The 27,035-nt window shown below is 41.3% G+C and overlaps 1 protein-coding gene across 9 annotated transcripts in view; it reads right to left on the bottom strand.

The window, feature by feature from the left end:
* LOC112993380 (voltage-dependent L-type calcium channel subunit alpha-1C) overlaps positions 1 to 27,035 on the bottom strand; it is a 416,350-nt gene that overhangs the window by 47,703 nt on the left and 341,612 nt on the right. For 6 of the 9 annotated variants that reach the window (XM_064515173.1, XM_064515116.1, XM_064515133.1 and 3 more), the window contains one exon: positions 12,313 to 12,396. The exons of 1 other annotated variant lie outside the window; for it this stretch is intronic. In XM_064515173.1, coding sequence (XP_064371243.1) covers positions 12,313 to 12,396 — 84 coding nt within the window. Of the gene's footprint in view, positions 1 to 11,616; positions 11,701 to 12,312; positions 12,397 to 27,035 lie in introns of all 9 variants that reach the window. 2 more of the 9 variants (XM_064515158.1, XM_064515125.1) reach the window with 2 other exon arrangements.

Here is a 27,035-nt window from a genome sequence, read left to right as displayed (position 1 = left end):
TCTCTAATGCATTGCAATATTCCATTAGTACTGAGGGGGTGAGTGTCATCTACTGGCTTCATATTCCCTGGAGGCTAATGATATGAGGAATTAAGCAAATTCCTGGAAGCATGTCCTTCTTGTATCATGGCTGTGCTTGTCTGTGGTGCCTTAAGCATTTGAGTAATTTCTTCTGCAGTTATTTGTTAATTAGCTGATAGGACTGCAAAGTGTAGGAAGAGAAGGAAGAAGAATGAAGAACAGATTGAACCTTAATGCCCTTCACATATTGGTGTCACTAGTTTCTCTGGGCAGCCTGACCTGTATATGACAGAAAGGAGGCCAGAGAGCTTTGGACGTTGAAGGACTTTGTATGTGAAGAGCTTTACTGGGCAGCTCAGCAGGGTTTACTGAGATGTAGTTGGCAGGAGCGTATGAACCCACAAGGACCCTTCAGTAGCATCTTTGGAGCACCTGCATAATTGATGGGGAATTACACTGGCAGAGTTAAGGCCAGAAGCAGGTCTGTCATCTGCAAAAAGATACCCACTGCTCAGTATGGTAACTCTCCCGGGCACTAGTGGAGCCAGATGGAGATCATGAGCAGGTTTTTCCAGGGAGGAAGGCAGCTCAAAGATTCTGCCATGTCACCAAGATCCTTCCTCTGGCCAGCCCAAAAGCTCTGCAGCAGGGTGAAGAAGAGTGAACTGTCTTATGATTTGACAAAGGTGCTGGAAGAAACTTCTTATCCCACTGAAATCAGAAAAAAGCCCAATCCACCTTCTTTCAAATGCAACAGGATTGTGCATCACAAAAGACTGTGGATACAGGTGAAATAGCAGCTCCTGTTATTTTTGAGTAATGAATCTCTGCTCAAGAGAGGCTAGCCAGAGACACCAGCACCCCAGACAGAGAGTTTGTATGTTACAGATAGTTTTCTTTTGAGATCCGAAGCAATTAGTATTTAAATCATAAGCTGTGTCTTTTCATTGCCTTTTCAATTAGAAAGTTATTTAATGTTGATGTAGAAGTTTCCTAGAAAAGAACTGTTAGCAGAGGCACACCGGATTGCTGTATATTAAAATGAGATACAACAAAGCCTGTGAGCCATTCTGGGATTGGAAATGTCAATCACGGGCATTATCTGAGCATGTTAGAGGTGGTCATATGGAGACTGCAGTCAGCTGTTACAAAGCTATTGAGCAACATATTGTTTTGTTCTAAACGTCTTTCCAAGAATAAATGATTACTGATTTGATGAATTCCTTAGTAAAAAAGAAAGAAGTTGGATGGTTTGGATGAAATAGAATACTCACTGCATGTAATTCAGTATGTTCAAGTATGAGCAAATGGTTGAGACTCAAAATCCCTAGCTCTAAATATCAATTTGTTTTAGTGCTTTCCTATTAACAAGTGTTTCTTTATAGCTGAGGCATCCTTGCCTTCATGTCAGTTCAGCTTTGGAAAAGATGTCACTTGATTTGGCTCTGAGTGAAGCAGATTTTTTCCCAGTCACTCAGATGAGGCGTAGCAGACAGCACTGCTGACTGGTATCTCCCAATTTAAAAGTGGATATTGAGACAAAGACTGGGATGTGAGCAGCTGGGATATCCCATTGCTCTGTGCTGTAGTCAATTTTACTAACAGTTAGAGCCAGACCCACATTTTTGGCTATCAATCTGCTGACCATCAGAAGTAATCCAGTCTCTACAGCCAAATCATCTAGATTCAGCTGGGAATGGGTTGGATTTAGCAGATGTCTAGGAAGATATATGGAACAGAAGTCATTCTGTTGGCATTTTGTGCTCGACAATCCCCATGAGGAACAGACCAGTCATGAAAGGTAAGAGCACAGCAATTTTAAAAGTAATTGTCTAGTGAGAAATAAAAAATGTTTGACTGATCAGTACATATGAGGCTGGGGTGGGGCAGGGGAGGAGGCAGTGCTAAATGAGGATGATTTATGGTCTGTATTAGAAAGCGTAAAATTAGTTTGTATATCTTTACCTTTGATTACACATCTGTCTGGGAGGCCACATTCTCTTTCCTAGCAAAAACATAACCAAGGCTTTATCTAATGGGAATCTCTGGAGTTCCTTTTAGTCTGTGCATTTGGGTTTGCAGAATGGTACCCATCACCATGCTGAATTGCTGCCTAGTGCCTGGTACTAAAACCTTCACAAGGGGGAAAAGAACTTTTCCCTTGACTGACAGTACCTTAACCAAAGAAGGAGAGGAAAAAATCACTGATACAGTAGGTAGAGAGGAGCTAGCCATTGCCTTGCACTATTCCTGGTGCTCCTGACAAGCATGGGAAACGTGATCTCTGCTGCACAGATTTCAGCAAAATTTGGGGAAAGTAACTGGAGATAAGATGGTGGTGGAGGAGACAAAGTTAAAGAGGAAAAGAAGTAAAATACATGTGCATGTCTTCCACCTTCTTCCATCACCTTCATTGCTTTCATTGCAACTGGCAGTATGATTTGTACCTGGTTAGCAGATCTCTAACTATGCATAATAGTAAGATGCAGTGCACACATGGGGTCTTGGAGGACTGAAGTTAAAAGCTGTTGCAATTTGGATGAAAAACAGAAGCTTTTTACAGTAAAACTGAATTAGCGAAGTATGAGGGATTGTATACCCTTTACTACTGCAATCAGCCTGTGGGGAACAGCAACACTGGAAAATTCCTTGAACATTCTAAGCAAAGTAAGTCCTAGAAAAAGGAGAATGTAATGCCAGAAAACATCTTTCACTGTTTCAGGGAACGGTCTTGTAGGACACAACTAGCTGGATCTGAACTCAGCTGAGCACCTTTTTGAACACCTAACTTTACGGTGCTTGGGGAGCTATCGTTAATTAATGCTTACATTAAGACAGCATCCAAGGAATCGGAGTCATAGACTTTCTATGGATTCATAAAAAGATACAATCTCTATTAGAGTTCAGGGAAAGTTAAAAGAAATTTTTGCTAGGCAAAAGGAAAGATTTATCCTGGCTAGCAAACCAATGGAAAATGTAACCAGCTTGTGTTAGTTCTAATGTTTTTTATTATTTTTTCTTTTGAACATTTTAACTAGCTTTGTGGAAAAAACATATTGATATTAAAATAAAAATGAAATATAACTGTATTATTTCTCAAATGTTGGTGCCAAAGAATTGTAACTTTTTTTTAAAGTGATATGATAGAAAAATGACAAGTTAAATACTGATCAGAAAACTCAAATGTAACCTTTAAAAGAGCTCCTTGTACTTAAATATGCATGCCACAGACATATTTCACCATTGAACAGACACAGGACAAGCCCTGTAGGACTTAGTGTTCCCACTATTAGCTATTATTTTTATTGTAACAAGAATTTATAGCTCACTATGCAGTCAGGACTCCTGCCCTAAAAGCCTTAAAACCCACAAAGGTTTTGGGTACACGAAAGCCTGTGGTAATTAAAAGCACAATCCAGTCCCTAGTGCAGTCAGTGAGACAATGTGCCCCACCATTTTAAAGAGAGCTCTAAACATTTTTACTCTGAAGGATTCCAGACAGATTTCTGCATCAGGTCTTATAGATATAGGGCTATATAACTTCATTCTTCTTACCTTTCATTTTACTGCTTTTACATTTAGGTTATAAGTGTTTTTTTCTCCTGGAGTCTGTATCTTCTGTTTCTTATATTTTAATTAACTATCATGTCTATGATTAGATTTACCCAGTAAGGCAAATTTATCTTTATCCTGCTCTTAAATCTCCCCTGCATTAAAATATATTGTGATTATTCCATGCATCTGGAATAATATCTGAAGCCAAGTGTAACATATAGTTTTGTGGAAATCACAATACTGAGGTATTTCCTCAAAACTGGGTAGTATGGACAGTCTTTCAATGTGTTTTTCCCCATGCAGACCACACACTTTATTCTTACGGTACACTGCTAATATTACTAGTCATCAGCTCAAATGCTCAGGTAAACTGGGGAAGGAGTCATTGGCATTCACTGCCCCCATTTTTGCAAAAAATACATTTTCTTTTCTGTTTGCCCACATTTCATATAGATTTCCTTACAGAAGAAGCTGTGCAGTTATCAAAAGCATTCCTTTGAATGGGCAAATCATATTATGCACTCTGGAAATGCACTCAGAATACCAACATTTTTGAAGCCAAAAGAGAAAAAAAGAAGAGGCCCCATCTTCATGACCAATAATACATAAATAAAAATAAACCTGTTCAAACATGGTTGTGGTCAAATATTGTTATCCTACATCCTTCTCACCAATACAGTGTGAAAAACACACACTAGAATTGTTGATTAACTACGGCAGGTATCGAATTCAAATAGATCTAAGCCTAGTTTGGGGAAGAGTTGAGGGCTGCTTTCCCAATGTTCACAAAATAAACCATGGTGCACTAGCATTTGCCGCTCCGACAGCTCACAACCATGCTTCAGCGTGGCTTCCTAAATACAGAAGCTGGGGCCACAGTGGTGGGTTACCTGGATTATTCTAGAGATAAAAACACCACCAGACATTAAAAAAAAATCTAAATCCCCCCCCCCGCAATGAATTTTATCAATAGTATTTCCAAAAAGAAAACAAGTCATATAGACATACATATACACGCACACAGGGATAGCTTAGGACTACATACAACTTTTAGGATGGCAGCAGTAAGGGTATGACAACACAAGATGTCAAAAGAAGCCACTGTGCTTCTCCAGCCCTTTGCTACGTAATTTGGAGGCCTCTGCTACCCAGACGGCATTTGAGAAAGAGAGAGAGAGAGAGAGAAGGAAAGAGGGAGGGAGAGAGATGATTTCTGCCTCTTCCAGGAAGTTTGGGCAAATGAACTTGCAAGTTCTAGAAATTGCAAAGATTTGTGTCCAGTGGCAGCTGATGGCCAAAATCTGAGCAGCAAAGGGCATGGAAGCGGAGAGAACCAGACAGGCAGAGACAGAAAGGCAGACAGACAGACGCAGCAACAGAGATGAATGCAAGTCCCAACTGAGGTGCAGGCTAGATGTGTGTCGTCCTTCCACCGATCCTTGCTCCCATTGTGGGGGTGTGTGTATATAAGACTGTGTCACAGGGGCCAACTGCTCCAGTCCTCACACAGATGAGATGCTCTGGGGCAGTTTTCCCTGAATAAGGACTGCAGGATTTAAGCCACTGGTTCTCTGCCTTCAGACACATTGATTGAGGGTGAAAATGAACTTGTGAGGTTTAGTGTGGCTGGAGACAAGGGAGAGGAAAGCATGGGAGAAAAGGAAGAAAGGAAGGGCGTAGGTTAGAAGGGAAGGGTGCAGGAGAAGGTGAGCGGGAGACTTGAGTATATGCTGTCAGATATTCTAGAGAATGGGAGCAGGAGCCCATGAGAAATGACATGAAGCCTCTTGACATCAAAAGCAGGATGACTGTAAGAAAAGGCTCCATGCACCTGATCTAAGCCTGAGCTGCTTTACCTCAGAAATAAAAGAGCCTAAAAGAGAAATCACTGCACAGGTCTCCAAGTATTCTTGGGATCTGAATGCTTTGATATCTCTCTGGCCTTACTGCACTAGTACTCAGCAATCAACAAAGCTACAACCCTCTGCCAACTCCCTACCAGAACATGGAAACCTCTTCAGAAATGGAAGATGTAAAGTACTCAGCCCTCCTAAATATCCGATAGACCAAAGCTAAACCACTATCCAGCAGGCCTGGGCACAACAGACCTGGCTAACATTTTCCAGGGGAAGGAGTACAGCAAGGTGTATTTCTCTTACTTTCTTCATAGGAGTATCAATTCCTGAAGCCCTGGGTCCTATGTCTCCCAGAGGCCACTGTGGATGAGATCAACACACAACATTGTACCTTCCTGTTCTCGCCTCCTGTCACCTCTCCCATTTTAAAAAAAACATTTCCATCAATCCTCAGACTAGTGAAAATGCTCACTCTTCAGAAAACACATACTGCCGCAACAGGAAGGCAACTTATGCAGGGAATTTTCATCCATTATTTCACACAAATCCGCAAACCACCAATTCCCTACCTATCCCTGATGGTTTTCATGTTGTCTCCATGCACACCCTCTTGGCTCTTTGTCACACTGCTGTATTGTGTTCTGTACCTGTCATGTGTATCTCATCCTCTGTACATCCTTCAGCATCCACAGACAGACATGCAAGTATTTTTGTGGTCACTGACTAGCACAGGTGGGTGGATACCAGTCCAGATGTTTTTGCTTAGTCATCATCATGCACTCTTAGACACTGCTGATGTACATAGAGGTAACCATACATGCTAACCCGTTCAGAGTCACCAACAGAATCTGAGAGGACAGGCTCATGGCTGGGCACAGGTAAACACAAACCCTCCCATCCTGACATCCTTTCAAGAGAGACAGACAGAATCAAACATACGACATCTCCGCTGCCACTGATATCTACGCTGGTGCTCTGTAGACACACATGCTCCCACACGAACATGCCTCTGTAACTCTCACACATCCACACACCATGAACTGCCCATCACATCCAAATGGAACAAACTCTCAGCTGGCCATGGAAACTCATCCAGGTAAGCATAAGCTGCCATGAGAATCGCTTTTGCAGCAAACGAAGACTCAGCCACAGTGAATCTTCAGTCTGACACTGGCAGGAGAAAGGACATCACTTTAGCAGCTTTCTCAGTGGCTCAGGGTCTGACTGTTTCCTTCCACCACTCTGGGCACTGTAGCTCAGAGCACAAATCAAACTTGATTTCCTCCTTTGGTACAGCACAACAAATAGTAATGAGAAACTTTGTTTGCTTAGAGGAGGGGACAGGAGGCTGTCAGTCTGCTTCACAGGACTGAACTGCGGGCTGTGTCTGCTGATGTGGAAAGGAAGGAAATGCAAGCCCGTGCTTGGCTCCTTCTTGGATGACATATTCCAAATTTGCTGGCTTTTGTTCAACTCCTATAATATTTTCTTTCCTTTTATTATTATGATAGTAATCATTTTTAGCACCATAGTGTTTTCCAATAAGGACCATAAAGTGTTTTGTAAACACTGATGACAATGCTTTCTTTACTTGGGGAATCATAACAACCCGCCATTTACACATGGGGAGACTGAGGCACAGGGATGAACTTAAAGTCCAAGAAATACAACCCACAGGCCCTGCCTCCCAGGCCCCAAACATTACATCATATTTCATCTTATCCCCAAAAGTCATGCTTGGTCTTAGCATTTAGAAACAGTTGAAACATGGCAGATGTGGTTTCTGCCTTGGATATTCGTTTTTAATAGCAGATTAAAAAACAAAACAAAAAAACCCAAACCCTTTAGTTACTTAAGAAGTTGTCTAGAATTAGCCCAAAATAGAATCAATGTTTACAGAATTTTTTGAAAAATCTTCCTTTGGTGGCTAGGAAGTTAGCTGTGTAACACTAGATAAGAAACAAAGCTCTGAAAATGCAGTCATGTAGTAAGCTTGAAAATAAGCTAATTTAAAAGTGAATTTGGCAGAAACTGTGTCACTCTCAATTTTTCAAATCTGCAAGATTTTAACCCTCCCTGTGCCCTTTGCATATATAATCATTAGTGTGAGATGCATCTCTGTGTCTGTGGGGCTGGCTGGGGGGACCTGGGAAGTGTTCCCTAGTTGCAGTTGGATGGAATTGGAGTTACCACTTGATATACTTTCATGCCATGGAGGTGATTTAAGTGGGGTTTGCCTAAGGTTTGAGGAATGCTGCAGACAACCAGGGGACCTGACTTGTGAGTACATGCCTTTTCACTACATGTGAATACAGAGCCATGCTAACAAACATAAACTGAGCTTGACATGCAAGTGTACATTCATCCAAAGGCATGCACATGAACGTGCCTGCATACAGTCCACTCCCAGTTACAAACATCCACCCATAAGCAGATCAGACTTGCACAGTAGGAGAGCCACATTGGCTCCGAAAATGTGTTCACATATACTCAGATACATACAAAACAACCCACATGTCTCCACCAACAACCATTCAGAGCGCAAATACATATGCTTGCATACACATTCTGTATTTCCCACACACACAGATTCATGTCTATACACTCTCCCATTGATTTGTAGCCCAGACACAGGTATCCAAACACATTCAGGAAAATATACTATACCTAATGGAGTACACACATGAAGAGCCACACATACACGCTCACACATATCTTAACAAAGATTTTGGTCTGGGAAGTTCCTTTTCAAGAAACAAAAATAATTGTCAAAAGGAAAAAACAGAGCATGGGGAACTGCACAGGTAGATGATACCTACACATACCACGGTGCCTGTCAGTCAGAGTTCCCACAGCAACCACAGCTACAGCACCTAACACCTCCTGGATATGATTCCTCTGAGTGCAAACATCTGGTGAACCTCACAGAAATTTCAAGATTACACATCTATGGCCTCACGTCAAACTAACCTATGCCAGGTGTCTCCATCTTCACTAACTGACCACAGTGAAAGCTGTCCTTAGGTCCATGAGCAGCACCTTTCAAGATCCTACCACAAACATTCTTCCGCTTCTAATGAGTTGGGCAGAAACATCTTACCTGCACCTGACCAGGCTAAACATCTCCAATTAGTGGAGCTCGTTGATGTTTTGGGATTTATTTTTTCTTTCTTTTTCAGACTCCAGGTCTACTGGAACAAGACAAGACAGTGTACAGAGACACAAGGCAGGGTTTGCTCAAACCCACAAACAGCAAGAAAGCAACAAGCTCCTGAGGCGAAGGGGAGAAGTGCATTTGATAAACTGCCTCACACTGCTTGGGAAGACGACAACTGTCCATCCAAGATGGGCTGATATTTCCAATGCCCATCTGCCAAATATGTAACATATCAAGTGCTGCTAGCAGGTAAGGGAATCCGACAGGACAAACCAACATACAATACATTCTCTTATTCAATAAAGGTTATAAGTGCAAAGGGATTTCAAAACATTTCAGAACAAACTCCATCCATAGCTGCTGCTCATTTATCAGTGCATCAAAAGATTGTGCGAGTTTTTAGTAACAAACGTTACAAACTAGTAGCAAAGGACTTGCCTAGATAAAAAGAGATTTAAACATGCCAGGTAACAAAAAGACGTGTGCAGAAATCTGTAAAAACTGTATAGAAGGAAAGGATTCTTTAGAGGAAACACAGGGACCATCATGAAATGCTGTCCATAACCCTTGCTAAATGAGTAAGGGCTACTACTGCTGCCTCCTCATCTAAGACAGGTGACTTTTTTTGGACAGAGGCACACCCTCATTTTTCATATACTTCTGTAACCAAAAACTGGATTTTAAGCCTTGGCTAACATGCAAATGAACTTGAATTTAGACAGAGAAAGGAAAAGAGAGGGAGCCTTGTCAGTGGTAATTAAGCACACCAATATGGATAGCCCTGGAGACTGAAGATCTGTGCACAGGACCTACACAGCACAATTATCAGCAGCATGATCTTCTCTACAACATGCTGAGAATGGTTGCCACTTATCCTGATCAAATCTAGTGTCTAAGAGCTGGGTGTTTAGACAAACCTAACAACCTAGATACTCTACAGTCATTGGATGGGCACCTCCAAAAAGCAATTCATTTCACCTGTCACAGACACTTACATAGGATGGAACTGGCTGGCCTGTGGAAGTGTGTATTTCTCTCTACTAACTGTAAGAAGAAGCCTGGATGGCTATCTACCTTTCTCTCACATGGCTGAAATTTTGTGAGATGTATATCAAAGTGTATCAAGCCTTGATGTAAGAAGTTATTTAATTTATAGAAAATTACTCCGAATGTCTTCAAAAGTATCCATTAGATTTTCTTGCCATACAGGCAAGGTTTTGTTATTTGACAAAACAAAAGGATTTCCCTCCTTTTTTCTTGGAAGACTTTTTGACAGATTCAAATACATAAGTTAGGAAGGTCTTCTTGATGTTTAGCATAATTCATCTCCCTTTAACTATATTTATTTCCTCACTTATCATGTACAATACTGTCTCTTTGGATGAAATTCGAACATTTGCACAATATCCAGGCTAACACCAGGTTCCCATTTTAGTTTTCTTGTGACAAGGGTGACATATAAAAGGCTTTCAATTTGTTCTTTAAAATTAATTACTTGGGCCTGCTGATCATTTCAGCTTCCCTCTACAAACTCAGCCCAGTCTTAATATCTTTCTAGTAAAAGGGTAACCAAAATTGTTTACAGCATTCTGAACAAAATTGTAGTAGGAAGTAGAACACTTAAGAGATGTTAAAAAAAAGTTCATTTTCATTTAGGGACTATTTTCCATTCTTTCAATAGACAAGGAAAATAGATGAGAGTAAAATAAAATATTTTATTTATTCAAAATCAAAATATTGCAATTTGAATAAATTTCCTTCTTTTGGAATTTAGAAAAATGAAGGAAGCTTTTAACAGAAAATAAAGTTGACCAAAATACCAAACATTTTGTTCAAAATAAAGCATTTTGATCTTTTCAAAATGTTGTCTATAATTTCTCCCAAACAAAGCACTGAGTGAAAACTATGCTGTCACTTATCTGCCTGCATTGGATTACCTCTACGGTAAACAACAATTCCAAGCTGGAATGTTTATTCAATAGCCATATCATTTTGCAAATTCATGATGAATTTGCTCTACATTAAACATCCTCACAGCAATTTTTTACAGTCTTTCTACCTTCCTGGCTTCATTAAACTGGATTAGTAGTGTTATTTTTGTCCATGCTCCTAAATTCGGTGGGTCCTTTGCCATCTTTCTTTTTGGAATCTTTATACTTCCTGCCTGTCTATTTATCCTGTAGTTCTACCCCATCTAATGACCCCCTGCAGCCCACTCTGCCCCTATCCCCCCCAGAAAAGACAGAGGAAAACGTCTGCCTGAGGTGATTTATGCTTTGAACACTAGATGCTCATTTCAGTCTCCATGGCTCATTTGATCCTTCACCTGTCCACTGAGATGGGCACCACCAGGGCGAATCAGTGCCAATTGTGCTGGTGGATTTTGTGAGATGGAGCAAACTGAACTGGGCTGAATCATGGACACATGGTTTTTCTTTGTGCTTTTTTCTTATAATTTATCTACTTTTTTTTTTTCAAATTAGAAACTGAATATTAGGAGCAGGTTCCTCTAAACAGGGTTGATTTGGTCTTTGTTTATTTTGGAGGAAGCCTGGGTGGGGCAGGAAAGGAGCACCAGAAGGATTCTAGGTTTGGTTCCCACAGTTCCACCTCGAAAGAACTGACCTTTAGATCTCTGTGGGGTGGAGAGTATTGAACTATCATGGGAAGCAAAGCATAATGCTGGGTAGACCAAAGTGCTGGCCTGGGACTGTTCTAGCAGCTTCCCATGGTGCAAATCTCTTTTTCACTTACACTCCACATTTCCCATCACTTTTCCTGCTATACAGTTTAATTCATGCCAGGCAGTTTATGAAGGAAAGAAAATGATGCAACAGTCAAGAAGTCCTTTAAGTCGTTCCAAAAATTAAAACAGAAGTAAAAAAAAGAGAGAGCTTCGAAACTAAACAAAAAGCTCTTAAAACAAACCCAAGAGAAAGGAGGAAGGGGGAGGAAAAATAAAAGAACCCGGGAAAGACAAATGAATGTTAGAGCAGGCACGATCATGGACAGACGCCAGCTACTTACGTTCACCTCGGTGATTGCTATATCAACAATGCTACCCACAACAATCAAGGCGTCAAATGTATTCCATGCATCACAGAAATAGTGCTGCATGTGGCAGAGAAGCCAAGGAAAGAGAAAGAGAGAGAAAGGAAGAGAAAGAAAGAACAAGAGAGAGAAAGAGAGAGAGGTAGAGAAAGAGGGAAAAAAGGTAAAAAGTAAAATAAAATAAAATAAAAAACAAAACAAAATAAAAAAAGCATGAAAGAGGGAGAGAAGAGGAAAAAAAATAAGAAAAGAAAGAGGTTATGTGGGCATATTAAATAGTCTCTTACCACTCTACAGTATTGGTTGCTCAAACCTCTGTAACGTTTCACATGATGGAGGGTATCAACAAAAGCCTGGTTAGTCAGAAAGTTACACTCAAGCATGTCTACCTTTTGAAGGGAAAAAAAGCACACACACCCCAAACTCTGTGCGCTTTCACCAGTCACAGCCTTGGGGCGAGCTATGACAAGTGAAAAAGAAGGAGGCGTTTCCCCCCCTCCTTTTTTTTTCCCTGGGAGAAGGAGAAGGACGACGGCAAGTTCAATAAAAGCATGACTAGAGGAAAAAAAACCAGAAAAAATAAAAGAGAGAAAGAAGGAGAGAAAGAGAGAAGGAACAGCAGAGGAGGAGGAGGTGGTGGTGGTATCCTGGGGAGGGTAGAGTAATACTCACATTAGTTTCACTGAGAATGACGTCTATAATGCTGCCAATTACGATGAGGAAGTCAAAAACATTCCAAGGATCACTAAAGTAACCCTACATAAGGAAGGGGCAGGCAGGATGGGGATTAAAAAGGAATGTTAGACAGACAAAAACAGTTCAAAATTACCATTAGAATTACTGCCCTGATACCTCAAATGGTATTCCTCTTAAATCTACTTGTTGCATCTCAAACTGCCAGCCAGTGCTGATATCCCTGACTTGTGCGAGCAGCCCCTTTCCAGATAATGTGATCCCAGGCTACTGACTGCTCCCCTCTGATTCTGAGAGCAGGGTGAAGGGAAGCTACATAGATGGCTTTGAGCACAGCTGCTCACAGGAGTAGGGATTGCAGGACCAGCTCCTCTGGACATCTCCAATTCCTAGCAACATACTACCTTTCCCCGTTTCAGAAGGGTTTAGATTTTTTGGGGAAAGAGTATAGGAATGGTGTAATATTGTCTTTAAAAAATTGCTTCTCTTCTGCCAATGTGAATAAAGTCACCAGTCCGTATATTGTATGTAAGGTTATGTGCTGGTGCTAAGAATGACCAGGTGCCCCATCACAACAGGGGAGGGGGCACAGCAGAGCCAAGGGATGTGCTAGTTAAAGCTCATTGGTTGTCACGTTTCTTTTTACCCAGCCACAATACGTATTATGACAGCCATTACCCTAAAAGCTTCTATTGCTAATACCTTAGCTCCTTTCTTAAACTACAGAGTGGGCTGGCATTTTTGTTACTCTGAAAGGACTTCTGTACCACAAAATGAAAGTGTGAATGTAGCATGTGCCAGTGTATCCTACAGGAAGGGGTAAGGATGGAACCAAAGTTGGCTTTAGCATGTGCTCAGAACAAGACCTGTTGCTAACTCACACTAAAGACCATGCCACAGCACCACTGAGACATTAGATGTCTAGAACAAGCTATGGCAGAGCTTCTAGCATGTGCTAAACTCATACCTTCATTTTGATGTGCAGAAATATCTTGCGTGATGCATCTCATTATCCTAAGCAGTGCTCAGGAGATGCTAATCTGTGCTGCTTGCCTTCCCCATCCTGCGTAACTTTTTGCTGAATGGACCATGTGGATACAAGATCCTTTTAGAAAAGGTCCTGCTCAGCCTGGAGGAAAAGATTCTCTTTGCCTACTTCCTGTTCAAGTTAGTATCATGAGCAAAGAAATTTTGTCTTGGCTCACAAAATACCTTTGCACACCTCTCCCCTTGTTCTGCAGTCCTAAAAAGAAGCAAACAGAAAAAACTTTCTGTGTTCCTTTTACGTGTTTTGGTTTTGTGAGCACAGGCTAATCTGATCTCCCTGTTTCCCAGCTGCAGCATGTCTCCAGTGAGACTGAACCCAAGTTGCACTGCGACTGCTATTCTTAGCCAGAGAGTCAGGTCATGGGTAAACTGTGAGTCTGTGTTCCCAGGCGGTGTTGCAGAAAGCAAAAAGGAGTGGGGCGGGGCGGGGGGGTGGGGCGGTGGAGAAAATCCCAGCATTGGCACTGCAAAAGCCAGGCTTGGGAACCTGAAATTACTGTGGGCTCAACCAATCCTAGAGCAGACACTGGTAAAAAGTTTCTTTCTAAACTTTGAAACACTGCCTACCACGATGCTTTTGAGACTCATGGTTACAAGCTATATTATGCATGGGGCAGGAAAAAAAAAAAAAGAGGCAGAGAAAGACACTGCCCAACTGGTTACACACCAGTGAAGGGAGCTGGTAGAGTGGAGTTAGAAATCTGCTTCTCAAAACCACAAAAAAGCCTTTTATCTTGCCTGAAATAGGTAACTTAACAGATCTGCACTGCGAAGAGAAATCATCCCATGACTACTCATCACTACGCAATTAGCTACAATAGGGAGGAAGGAAACAGGAGCAAAAGCAAATTCAGAGAATATTATTATTCAGCATCCAGCCTAGAAAATACATAACAAATATTAGAATGAATTCAGTGGTGATGTCCAGCATCGTTAGCAACCAGATGGACCTGGAATAAAACTGTAATTAGACTTCACCAAGAGGAAGGGGAGGGAAAGAATGGCAGATTAAATTGTAGAGGCACACGCATTTTAATAAATAAAGGACAGACAGAGATCATACAGAGTTGCAAAAAGTGCCACTGCAACCTGATGTGACCTTGGCAGAGAAGACACTTGCAGAATCAAACAGAATGGAGTAGAAGACAGGCCCAATCCTCCTGCCCCTGTTCATGTGGACAGTCCTGCTGAAGGCAATGGCACTGCTCACATGGCACTGCCAAATGAACACATGCATTCAGTAGCATGGCTATCTTCCATCTCCTTCTCCAGCTGTACAGTTTAGGAACTACTAGGGGTTTCAGCAGGAACCCAAACAACTCCAGGAAAAGCCGCGTTTGCTTTTGGGCTGCTGCTAGGGTGAAGATTAGAAACAAGTTGTGCAGGGTTTTGCCCACAAAAATGAAGACTCTCTACTTTTAAATCTGTGGTGATGGATACGTGGTTATTTTTACTAGCTGTATGATGCCAATCATACAGCAAAGAATATTTTTGGGGTAACCAAATTAGCAATTTCTTTTTACAGAGCAACTCTGGACACAGAGCCCAACAGCCATGGCTGCTGTTATAATAGCATTTGCTGTTGGTACAAAACCAGGGTGACAAGCAACATCAAATTCTGTCCTCAGACGACCACTGAATCCACCGAGTTAAATTCTGCTCCCAGTTGCAGTAACGTAACCTCACTGAAAGCAACAGCATTATGCTGACACAGTTGGCACGTCTCAGGAGAGATTCTGACCTGGAAAGAAATGCTGTCACATGTAGCTTATTTGGACCTTTGTGAGATCACAGCATATCTGGAGTCACTCTGCTAACTTCTGTGGAATTGCTCCAGATTTACCCTTTGAGTTCTTCCCCCAGGAATGCTCTGCTGAGTCTCATCAGCCAGCTTCTTGCTTTGAAAGTCATGGGCTGGTCCGTTATGCAGTCACAGAAGTAACAATATCATGGCATGCTACAGCTTGGCTGTAAGGTGGACTCAGAGAACTCTTGTCTTCCTCCTGTACCTCTTATATGAGTGATACAGAGGAACCATGGGTATGAATGCAGTTTTATTCAATCCCATATCCAATATGCTAGTGTGGAATTAAGAAAATACATAAATTTTAAAACCTTCCTTTCCTCCTCACCTGCTCCCTCTGTATTTCAAACAGAAGGGTGAAAAATAAGATATTACTCACAGTAATAGAGTTCAAAGAAAACAGAGAACATAGATGCTTCATTTGTGTGCAAGTTAATGGAATCATTCCTTTAAAAGCCACCCTCCTTAGAGACATTTACCTACGAATGACCATGTGATTACTTAGCTTTGGCTCAGACCTCATCGTTTTGTCAAGAGTTATGAGTACATACAGAGAGTGAATTAGACCCCTTGGGGATTTGCCTCTTGTGACCTCAAAGTACCTCTTAAAGCCACATTCCTCACTGGAATGTACCAGGGTGGCTAATGAAAGACAAGCTGAATGAAGGAAGAGGCTTCACTCTAAGAGAGGTTGTATTTCCAAACTATTTTTCCCACCAGAAAGTTCTGTATACTTTTCCCAAGGGGGTGGAGGTCTGACTGGAAGTGAATTGATGGCACTGTTTGTTTTTGCAGTACAAGAATTTAGAGTGTAATACCATATTTTACCCTTAAAGGGAGATGCTTGACAATGATTTAGCTGTATAATTACATATCACATTATGGCAGCCCCAGGGGCTTATTGGGGAATGGTAGTTGCCCTCTCTTGTGGGAGTTCTGTGGAGACTCATGAAGCTTTTGGGGAGAAAGGAGGACAGAAAGAGACCAGGAGGATTGGACTGAATATTCAGGAAACATGAAAATATCTCACCATCGGAGCACATTTTTTCCCCATTTTTTGTTTCCGCAAAGGTAGCCAAGGATAGTGAATCACCACATGATCAATAAGTTAATGAAAGGCTGAGCATAAATATGCAGTAGCTGACTGGAATGGAATCTCATTTGTATGAGGGGAGCAGACATTGTATCACTTCAGAATGAATATGCCAATCATTTTTAGGTTTCCTAGTTGCTGAGGTTAGCTATCAAAGACGCTGGGGTTTGTTTTGGTACTAATGGAGCCACTGAAATCTCTAGAGACCATTTCTTTTACCTTCTGTGAATGTGAGATCCTAAATGTAGCATCCAAGAAACTGTGTTAACAGCCGGAAAAATTGTCCACTGGAGTCTATCTGAAGGTCTGAGGTGAAAGTCAGCTGGGGCCCATAATAAGAACGTGCTGCGGCTGGAGAGCTGTATGGCTATGCTGAAGCACAAAAATCCTGAGGAGAGGGCTGTTTGAATCGTGGTACCACCTGGGTTATGAGCATTCAGCCCTGTGGGAGTTGCAGGGTCACCTCTAAATTAATTGATGTGCAGTTATTTGTCTGCTTAGTCACAGGTTTTCATCTCTGTCTCTTACTAGGTGGCTGGCAAAAATTAAAAAATCCATCTGAGTGAAAAGCCTCTGAAGATGAAGGGCACAGCGAGGGTCAAGGGTATTCACTGAGTGGGATTTGAATGTAGGTCAGATGGTCCCCAGTGGCAGAAGCTGCTGCAGTATCGCAGGAAAAAAGGGAAAGATATGTATGTATGTATGTATGAATACACAAATGAGGAGATGGCGGTGGGGAAGAAACTGAGACATATAGATATCTATGGACCCTAAGAGGAAAGCAAACTGACGGGAGAACCTTGCCTCCATTTATCTGAAATAAACCTGTATGTGCAAACGATGAGGGAAATATTAATCTTAATCAGCTGTAAGGAGTACATAGAAAGAAGAGAAAGGAGTGGTTTCCTGATATTCCATATGATTTCTTCACAAAAAATTCCTGCTCATTGTAAAGGGCACCAAAGCAGATTTTGCTGGCGATTTGCAAAATAAGATGAACTGCTGCAATTTGACTGATACTTGCTTAGAATGTGAATATGTGTCTGAAAATGCTGCAGGCCATTTGGAGTTGTGAGAGACAGTTCTCAGACTTCATTAAAAGAAGCTTTCCTGGGAAGTATTTTTGCAAGGGACAGTCTCACTGGAAAACAGAATTGAATGAAATGACATTTACACTACACTGTGACTCCTGACATACCTTCTTAAAACAGATATGAGAGATTTACATGTAGCCTGAAAAATCGTACAAAGCTACAGTAGCTCCCAACATCAAATGGAGGTAATGCAAATTCTGTTACGTGGAGATACCATTTAGCCATAACAGCAATCAGGGAAATTAGCAGAACCTAATACAGAGGGAACAAAGTGGAGGATGCTGTTGCTTGGTGCTCCTGACAGACTGCAAGAAATCAGCATCTATTTGCATACTATCTATCAGCTCTCCTCCACTGATGGACTAATTCTGAGACAGACTCACCGCAGTTCACCTACCAATTGCTGTAATGAGTCACTGCTGCAGGGAATTGCACAATCCCCCCCTGTAGTCTATCAAATCTTTCAGCAGACAGGGACCAAGGAGAGAAGCTTTTCAGCTCCCCAGGCTTTTCCAAAGGTCTAATCAGTTCTAGAGAAACCTGCTGCCTCTCTTTGCTTATTCAGTAAGAAAACAAGACCAACTTGTAAAGCAAGATACGTGCTAAATAACTTTGATATCTTCTGTTATGATCCTCTCTCACGCTGATTCATGCTCTCTCTCACAATTCCCATATGAAGATCTTACTGAGAGCAGACAGGTGTCCCCTGGGGTCTGTGGGCCTGTCTGGACATACTGGACAGCATAGCAGAATCAAAGAAGCTGGAGGACTTAAATGGTTCTGTGATCTGGAAAAAGATCGAAGTATTTATTTCTTGGCCACTGGTATAAATCTGGGGTAGTTTGTTACTGGTTAAAAGTGATCATCTTCTGATAATTGTTTGAGAGCCTGCAGTTGCTAAAGTGAGTTACTTATCTCAGTTGTGCTTCTAGTGGATAAGTATCTCCATCACAGAAAAAAAGAAATAAAACCTTTGCCTGAACTGAGTTCCTCAAGCCCTCTTTCGACAAGCTTATAAACAAAAAATTATGGAGGCTTGAACTATACTCTCTTGAGTCAGAAGAGAACTTGTTCATGCTCTCCACACCTACAGATAACCAACAATGTTGGGGATATCTGCTAGAACAGTCTTTATCATATCTGTTCTGTGAATACAGAACTCCCATTTCCAGATCTTGCAGCCCAGTTTATTCCACCAGAGTTGTATTTTCTAGATGGTACCATGAGTCCTTCTGTGCCCACTAAGTGATGGTATAGTTATCTCACACCTCCTTCTTTCATTTACTCTAAAGTGCCTGTCATTGTAGCATATAAGCGCTCAGCCATGTCAGAGGCCTGAAGTGCAATATTATGGTCACAAGACTGGGAGAGAAGCACACCAAAAGTAACACGGAACATTTTCTAAGGAAGCATCTCCTAGAGGTAGCAAAGACTGTATTTCAAGACTATATGCTAAGAAGGCCTGAAGGAATGATAACAACAAGACATACTGAAACTGGATGATTCAACTAGCTGATCCTGATGTCACTCGTGGCCTGGATTCCTCATAACTTCCTGTGAAGGAAGGGTAAGATACAGCTGAGAACAATAATGCCGAAGGCTTCCTTGTTATCAGTGCATGAAAATGGAGGCAGAGTAATGGAAAGCTCTCTTCTCAATCCTGCTGGCCTCTTGGAACAATAAAATAAAATTTTTTGAACTTCCTCCAGATCCTTTGCGAGTACAGTGGTATCAAAGGAGGTGTTGGGCTCTTTTCCTCATGAACAATAATTACATTGCAATTATTTAAGAATTACTGCCCTGCAGTCAGAAACCAGACTTGTTCTCAGTAAAGAGAAATAAAAAAAGTCCCAGTTTTACTGGAAAGACTGAAAAGTGAATGTGATGGATTGCTATTTCTGAACAGACCATTTATCAGACAATGCATTCTGTATGGTAAGATCTACAAAAATTTTGCTGTCAAATTCCACTAGGAAGAATCTGTAGGTACTCAAAGATTTTGCAAGGTTCAGAATAAGCAGGTCTTGATGAAAGCCAAAAAATAACTCTTGAACACAATAAACCAAACCAGCATCATGAAACAGTCCTATGAAAAGAGCAAAAGGAGGGACTTTTTGCTATTTCTGATGATCTGTCATCTGAAGTAGGACTGACATCCCAGTCTGGGGAAGAACATTTCAAAAGAAGTAAAACACAAATCACAACCTCTAAGAACAGAACCTATACATCTTTCAGAGTAAAGAGCCATTTACTGTTGTGGAAAGATAAGGCAGTGGCAGGCAACAGATGAAGCAGTCTATATAAGGGGCTGGATTTGGAATAGTTTCTCAGTCCTCATATTTACCAAACAAAAAGGCTATGGTCTGCTCTGACATGGCTGCTGCATGGACAATGGATACTCACTGGCAGAAAGGCACAGTCTTTCTACAACTTCACAGACATGATCAATAGCTTTTTGAGTAGCTTTTTTTTTTTTTTATCTCCATTTTCAGAAATGGCTTAGTTTTAGATCAGTTAATAAAATAATATACTAATTAATAAAATAATGCTGACTTTCATGTAATGCTGGCTTGCATATGCCATCCATCAATCACTTCACAGAAGAGGATGGTTATTCTCATTTTACACTTGGGGAAGCAGAAATATAGAGAACTAAAGTCTCCAAAGTCCCACAGAAGCCAGATGCGTGATAGAGAAAAGAAATCAGCTTAGAGTCCAGTCCAGTGACCATATGGCCTTGGAAATGTCATTTTCTAACATGATGAAAAGTTCTTACAGGGGTTGTATCACAGTCTGTTATCTGGTAGCATTCTTATATGAAGACAAGATTTACATCTGTGAGAACTTCTGCCCCTTTTAAATAACTTTGTGATATAAGTGATGGAGAGTTGGGATATTTCTTCTGTGAGTGAGAGCAAGTCACTTTTCCCTGGAACTGTTCCCTTTACATGCTGTTGCTGAAGCTGTCTATGCTGTTGTGAATGAGACCCCAGTGCACCATCCCACTGGGCTTTTAACACTGTGTGAATAATTTTCTGTATTAAATAATTAAGCGTAATAGCTAACACAGTACTTCCCACACTGTTGCATTGTGCAGTCATATCATTATTTTTGATCATTTATAATGACATTAAAACCCTCAAGTGCCAGACTGAAAATAAATCTGTCACAATGTTGCAATAATATGCAAATTCTCTGGGTATGTTTGCTGTGAAGGAAAAGGTCCTCCCTCATTGAAGCTTTTACCCAGCCTTTTTAACAGTTATTTCTGCCTACCGAATTCTCCATTGATCCTTCAGAAAGCTGGAGGATTGCATAATTCTGGCTGATCAGTGTTAGAATATTCACACATTCTATACAGAAATACTTAGAGGAGCTATTTCTGTGCAAAGAATTGTTGGCCTCTTCCAACAGAGACCAGTATACTTCATACAGGATGCCAACCAGTGTTCAATAGGAAGACTTTGATGTTTCCTCACCCAGATTCAGCTACAACTGTGAGCTGGAAATTACTGAAAAATTCTGTTTCTCATCATCAGTCTAGTTTCTTCTGTTACATTCACCTACCAAATGTTTTTCATGCTGTATGACCTGTTTAGGTGGAGTCATGGCCTATGCCATCTCAGAATATAAGCATATTCACAGTAGAAAAACTTTAGTCTAGCACTACTTTCCTCCTTTCAAAGACTGAGGAATAGCCAAACTTCCTCTCTTGCGCACACTCAGGATCTGCTATGGAACGGAGTGAAATCGAGAAGTACCCAAGAAGATTCCCTGGACTTTCATATGAAAAAGAAGGCAGCTGTGTGCTTGTTGACTCCTCCGTTGTAGAAGTTGTTACCAAACAAACCTAATCCCTCAGTGTCCTGTTGCAAATTTTCTTTCTCTGTACTGCATTGGAGGATTTGTTGCTTAAGGTCCTATTGTTATGTCAGGTATACTGTTTAACTTAATGGGCCAGCACTGTAATAGGGTTCCTCTTTCTTTTAATGTCCCTCCTGTGTACTATGTCTGTAGCACAGACGCCTGAACACTTTCTATTTAAAGCCTGGAATGACTACAGCAGCTGCTTTGGCCCTTGGCTAGAGGGAAGCCTTTCCATGTTCTCTGAGAAAGTTTCACAGCTGAGCTGCTGTGAGAGTGCTGTGGCACAGGCTGTGCTGCAAGTTGCCCAGTCACTTTCTCAGCCTCTCTTCTTTTCCTTCTCCGGGACACACTGGCAGACAGCAATTCTGTAGAGCAAGTAGCATCAAGGAGCAAGTCCCCTCGATGACCCTCTGTTCCAACCCACTGATGGGTATAAGGGATTGGGATGACCTGATCCTTTATGCCCAGAATTATCTCAATTATTTCTTTACATCAAAGTAGCCTACAGATATTGCTGTGACATACAGTACATTTAGTAGTTGCTTAATGGCTTAGAAAAGAGGTTCAATCTTCCTCCCAAACCTGTGGACATAAAAGACCATATGGTCAAATCTCCACGTGACATATATGCTATGCAAAATGCATGAAACTTCTGGCAGACAGGGTTACTAAAGAGAAAGCCGAGGAGCAACTAATAAGGAATTAAGAATTTTTTCTTTTTCTAGTTTATTTCCAAAACACTTGGGCCTGATTCAGCAACTTCTTGAGAGCCTTGGTCTGACTGCACACACGCTGTGCAGTGTCTGGACACACACTGCAGAGATGTTAAGGATTTCTGGTCATCTGGCTGCAGGGCTTGTTGAAACTGCTGTACTGTAACTCCATCTGGGCTGCTGGGTATACCAAAGATCGTGTGTAATATTTAGTATCATCAAACTCTACCCAGAGAAAATTTTAGGGTGAAAAAGGAAGGCATTTCTGAAGAAACACAGTGATATTAACTTTTTGCAACAGGTCTGAGTTTTATCCACAGAAATGGGGAAATATGCTGTACCCAATTTTTATTGAAAATTATTCTAATGAAACAGTACATGGAGAGGCTCTGTGGCTGAGATACTGATGTGTTTGAACATGGATACCTAGGATGCTTGCCAGTGAACTTCAGTAAAATGTAGACGCACAAAAAGAAGATGCTCGTTAGCTTAAAAGCTATGCAGTTCTTCTCTTTGCTTTTAATTCCTTTTATCTTTTAAAAATCCTTTTCTGTCTCCGTTTTTACTTTCAGTCCTGTTTCCGTTTTTCTTTTTCTTGCACTTTTTTCTGTCCAATTGCCTTTTCCTCCATTTTAGTAATATTTTCCTCTTTCTGGGTCTTGGGTTTATTTTTTCCTTTCTCCTTGTAAGAATATTCTGTCCTTTCCTCCTCTCCATTATCTGTGTATGGCTTTTCCTCTCCTCCAGGCTTGGTTCCCCTCTCTTTTTTTCCCCTAACATGGTCCTTCCTGTTTATTTAGTACTCCCACTTTCTTCAGTCTACTTACTCTATTACCTGGCTATTCCTTGTTCTCTCCATGCTCCCTATTTCTTACTCAACAGCATCATCAAATGGAGCCCACTGTTCCTTTTTGTTGAATAATGTCTGTTTCTACCCACCCACAAATCCTGAAACATATTACTTTTCTCACATCTTCTTTTGCCTTTTACAACTCTTGTTACAACTAAGGGATGAATGGGGGTTGGAGGCTGCCCTGCCTATTGCACTGGGTAGATGACTCAGTCAGCACATGCTCCATTTCTAGGTGCTCTACCTTCCAAAACAGAAAGGATAAAACTGAAGCTGAGGAGATGAAACAACCACATGACTATTTAGGTTAAGAATCTACCAAATGCAGCAGAGATAATCTGCAAAGTAAGATTGTCTTCAACAATCAGAAGTGTGTAGACAAACTTTGGAAGAGAGATGCCCCTACTTGTGCCAAGACTCTGGAGAGTTGTAGTTCTGAGAGTGTGGATAGCCCAACGCAAAATAATGCATGCTTTTATTACCTATACTTTTATACAACCTACACTACTAATTTATTCCACTTCACCTCATCTCAGACCATGTGGTTTTTAATCAAAATGATTCCTATACATGTCGGCTGGACATGAAGTGTTTTTCAGAGCTGGGCAAAGACCACTCAATTGTAACCACATTTCCTGACATTTTTGTATCGGTGCAGAACATCTTTACCCTGCTTTCTCCATGTAAGCTAGATCAAGAAAATATTGATGAATGATGCCAGTGCAGCACACTAAACTATACAGGCATTTCTAAAGCTACTAGAATGAAGAAGTACAAGAAGCTTTAGATTTCCCAAATTAACCATCCTGGTGTCAATGGGGCAAGGGGATAGATAGGATATAAAATTTCAGTTGTTTGTGAAAATGCTGGAGCATCTATCCTAACCAAGGAATGACAGATTATGATCACAGTGAGAAAGAAGAATGCAAGCAGCATGAAGCAGCCAGTGCGACTTTATGAGAGACTGCTCAAGGATCTGTGTGTACAGGCATACATGTACTAGAAATGGAATAATAAAAAGGGAACAAAAACAGATGAATCATTTTGCAGGTTTGAGAGGAAGATGTCAGTGCATCATACACATGATAAATGCTGAATGAGAGGAGCTTAAAGGGGAATGAAGAAAGGCAAATATACTGAGGAGAAAGAAACACTAAAGAAAGATAGATCTGTCAATAAATGGAGACTAAGAAATAACCATGGGTAAGAAGGCTTCTTACTAGATACAGAGAAGGAGTGACACTCATGACTTCCACTGCTCAAAGGGTCATAGCCCTTCCTGGGATCACATGGGATTATGTGCCTTGTACTGAATATGAAACTTGTTTGAAATACTGCACAGAAGACTGAACTCTGTTATATGAAAATGGTGTTAAAGAATGGAAGGAATTCAGAGAAAAGTCATAGTGATAAATGAAGGACTGAACTAACTATCTGATGCAGGACGGATGGTGTTGTTACAAGATGCTTTACAGGTAACATCCATAAACACCAATGAAAGAAAGGTGCTGTCAGTGTCTGGCAAATGGAACAGACTTGTGATCTGTAGTCTCATGAATGATAACAATTCCAAGGAAGAAACCCCCAAGATTCCCCTTTCACACACAGACCTGGATTTGACAAGATATATGAACATTTACTTTATGCGTGGAAGTAGTTCCACCGATGTATCTTCCTACTTTCAGATGACAGAGACAGAGGATGAAAATTCACAGCTCTCAGATTACTAGTCCTGCCCTAGTTAACATGAAGCATTTCCTGAAAGAAGAAGTAGATGTGGTTCATCAGTAAAAGAGACCATTCCAGGGAGCTGGAAAGATCTGAAATTCCTGGAGAAAAATCCACCTCTATATTAAAATGGCATATATATATCTCTATATTAAGATGGCATAGATTCCTGTGAATAGAAATCTCAAGTCATTGTCTTTGAGTTGAAAAGATAAACCCCAGACAGGGTTTTGGAGAACAGCCGGTCCTTCATGGACTGCTCCTTGTGGTGATTTCTTCTTTAAGAAGCTAGGACAGTAGTAACTGTGAGCACCCCAGAGAGCACAGCACCTCTCATTTCCTTTAGCAGTTCTCTTCAGAAAAAGTAGAAGGAGCAGCAGCTTGCTCCACCCAGGAACTGGAAAACAGCTTACCAGATGGGCCAAAGAACTTACAAAACAAGAAAAACAAAGCAGCAAAAGGCCTTGGCTCAATGGTATTAATTTTAAACTGTCTGCCCCTAACTAGTCTTGAATCAGTTTATGAGCTTCAGCCAAGACAAACATGCAGGTCAGTTTGGGAGTTTTGCTTCAGAGCAGTACATTAATACTCTGTAAGGAAATGCAGGGCATATAGTGGATGTTTTCTTTATCAGCAGCCCTAATCATCGCAAATGTCTCTTGCTCATTGTTAACAAACCCTCCTGCCTTGAGTGCATCAGACATATATGAGCTGTCTTACACAGTGTTTACATTTATACTGCAAAAACCTCAGAGAATGGATCCTCTTCTCCAGAAAATGCACCACGCAGAAACACATGAGCTCTGAGGCTGACCTTGTCCCTTCCTAGCATGCACTGCCTCTACCAGTGGAAAACTACCACAGCTAATACACCCCTCTTCTCTATAACCCTTTGCTATCTATAGCTTCTCTATCTCCACAGAGACTAAACAAACTCAAAATACTGCTCACAGAAGATGGTCAGTAAAAAGGACAGGTATCAAAGGGATTCTCTGACCAGAGCAGTCAATCTCAACAGTAACAGTATGTTTAGCTAGGAAAGCCCTTGTCTTTCTACCATCTTCACACACCTCCTGTAAGTGTTAGGAGATGAGCCCTGACTCAAACTCGGCTCCTTATCCCTACAGCTGCCTTTTCAGTGAGTAAATCCTTGCCCTTACCACAAGAGTTAGACCCAAGGCTGGATTACCTTATCAGTTCTTTGCAGTCAGGCAGATGTGTGCTCATACTTCATGTCTGTGGAACTGACTGTGTTTTTTTTCACCTTTTCCTATTTAGAGTAGCTAGTAAGCAGGACATGCCTTCTCTCAGAACAGGGGTGAAGAAGTAAAAATTGGATACAGTAAAAAACCTTTTCAGTCAGAGACTACCACCTCTTCTCTTATTACACAGGTAATATGCAGGTGGCATTGTAGTGGCAGTAAACCACTAGCACTTCACAGTGTTACTGTCACACACTGCCTGCAGTACTCATATTAGGGAAATGGCATTTGCAGTAACTCCAGGCTTCCCCCAAGCCATTCTTTATGTAGTAGTACCTGTGGTGACTTCTGTAAGAAACCAGGACAGTAGCAGCTGTGAGTAGCCATGCCAGAGACCTCTCTCAGTTCCCTTAGCAATTCTTTCTGGTAAAGGTATGAATGAGTAGCAGCTTGCGCTACCCCTTCGACACCTCTGTGACCAGTGGTGGAAGAAACAGGGATCCTGTGTTGCTGCTGGTAACCATTCTTTCCTTTAGGAAGTAACTGCTCAAGGAAGAGCTCTGTGGCAGCTACTTCAGTTACAAGTTAGTTACAGTGCTGCCTGCTGTAGCTTAGTTGAAGGTCAGCTGTAGCACCACTCGTGGGTTAAGCACAACAAAGCTGGAGAAAATGGAGCATGTTTTGACAGTTCTAGCTTGTGATGGACCTCATGCCACATTTTTCTGGGGACTGTGACGAATAGGAGGACACAACACGTTCAGCTACCTAAGTTTCTCTTGTCGTCAGTCTTGCTGCCAGATGGAGCTTACAGCTCCATCATTTTAGGCAACCCTTCAGACAGAAAAGAGTGATGTTTAGGCACAGTATCAAAATGAGACACAGCAGCTTAATCAAAGGTTGGTTTGGACTTTAAAACTCTGGAAATGGCAGCCAATTCTGACTTTGGCAGAAATTTCACAACTACTTAATCTTGCCATTTGAATTTGGGAAACATTAATGCCACCTAGCGTCTCATCTTTTTGTCTGGAGGACTTGGTTGGTTAGAGGGGAGAGGATGGTGACTGTGCCACAGTGATGTTCACCTAGGTGACACTGAAATCCTTTTGCACTTTTCCAGGGTTCCTGGGGACAGTCTCCATCTGAAAACTTGGTTTGTTCATTTTTATATCTTGCACGATAGGAGGACACAAGCTCTGGCCAAGCAGAGGCCTGAGCAAGCAACTTTCTCCATGCTGGGACTCCCACATTAGAACATATTTCAGGCATGTTCAGCTTCAATACCAAATGTGCAACCTAAAAAGAAA

Source organism: Dromaius novaehollandiae, chromosome 1 (assembly GCF_036370855.1).
Source record: "Dromaius novaehollandiae isolate bDroNov1 chromosome 1, bDroNov1.hap1, whole genome shotgun sequence".
NCBI classification, from domain to species: domain Eukaryota; kingdom Metazoa; phylum Chordata; class Aves; order Casuariiformes; family Dromaiidae; genus Dromaius; species Dromaius novaehollandiae.
The sequence above is the reverse complement of the archived record's forward strand: the minus strand, read 5'-3'. Positions and strand labels throughout refer to the sequence as shown.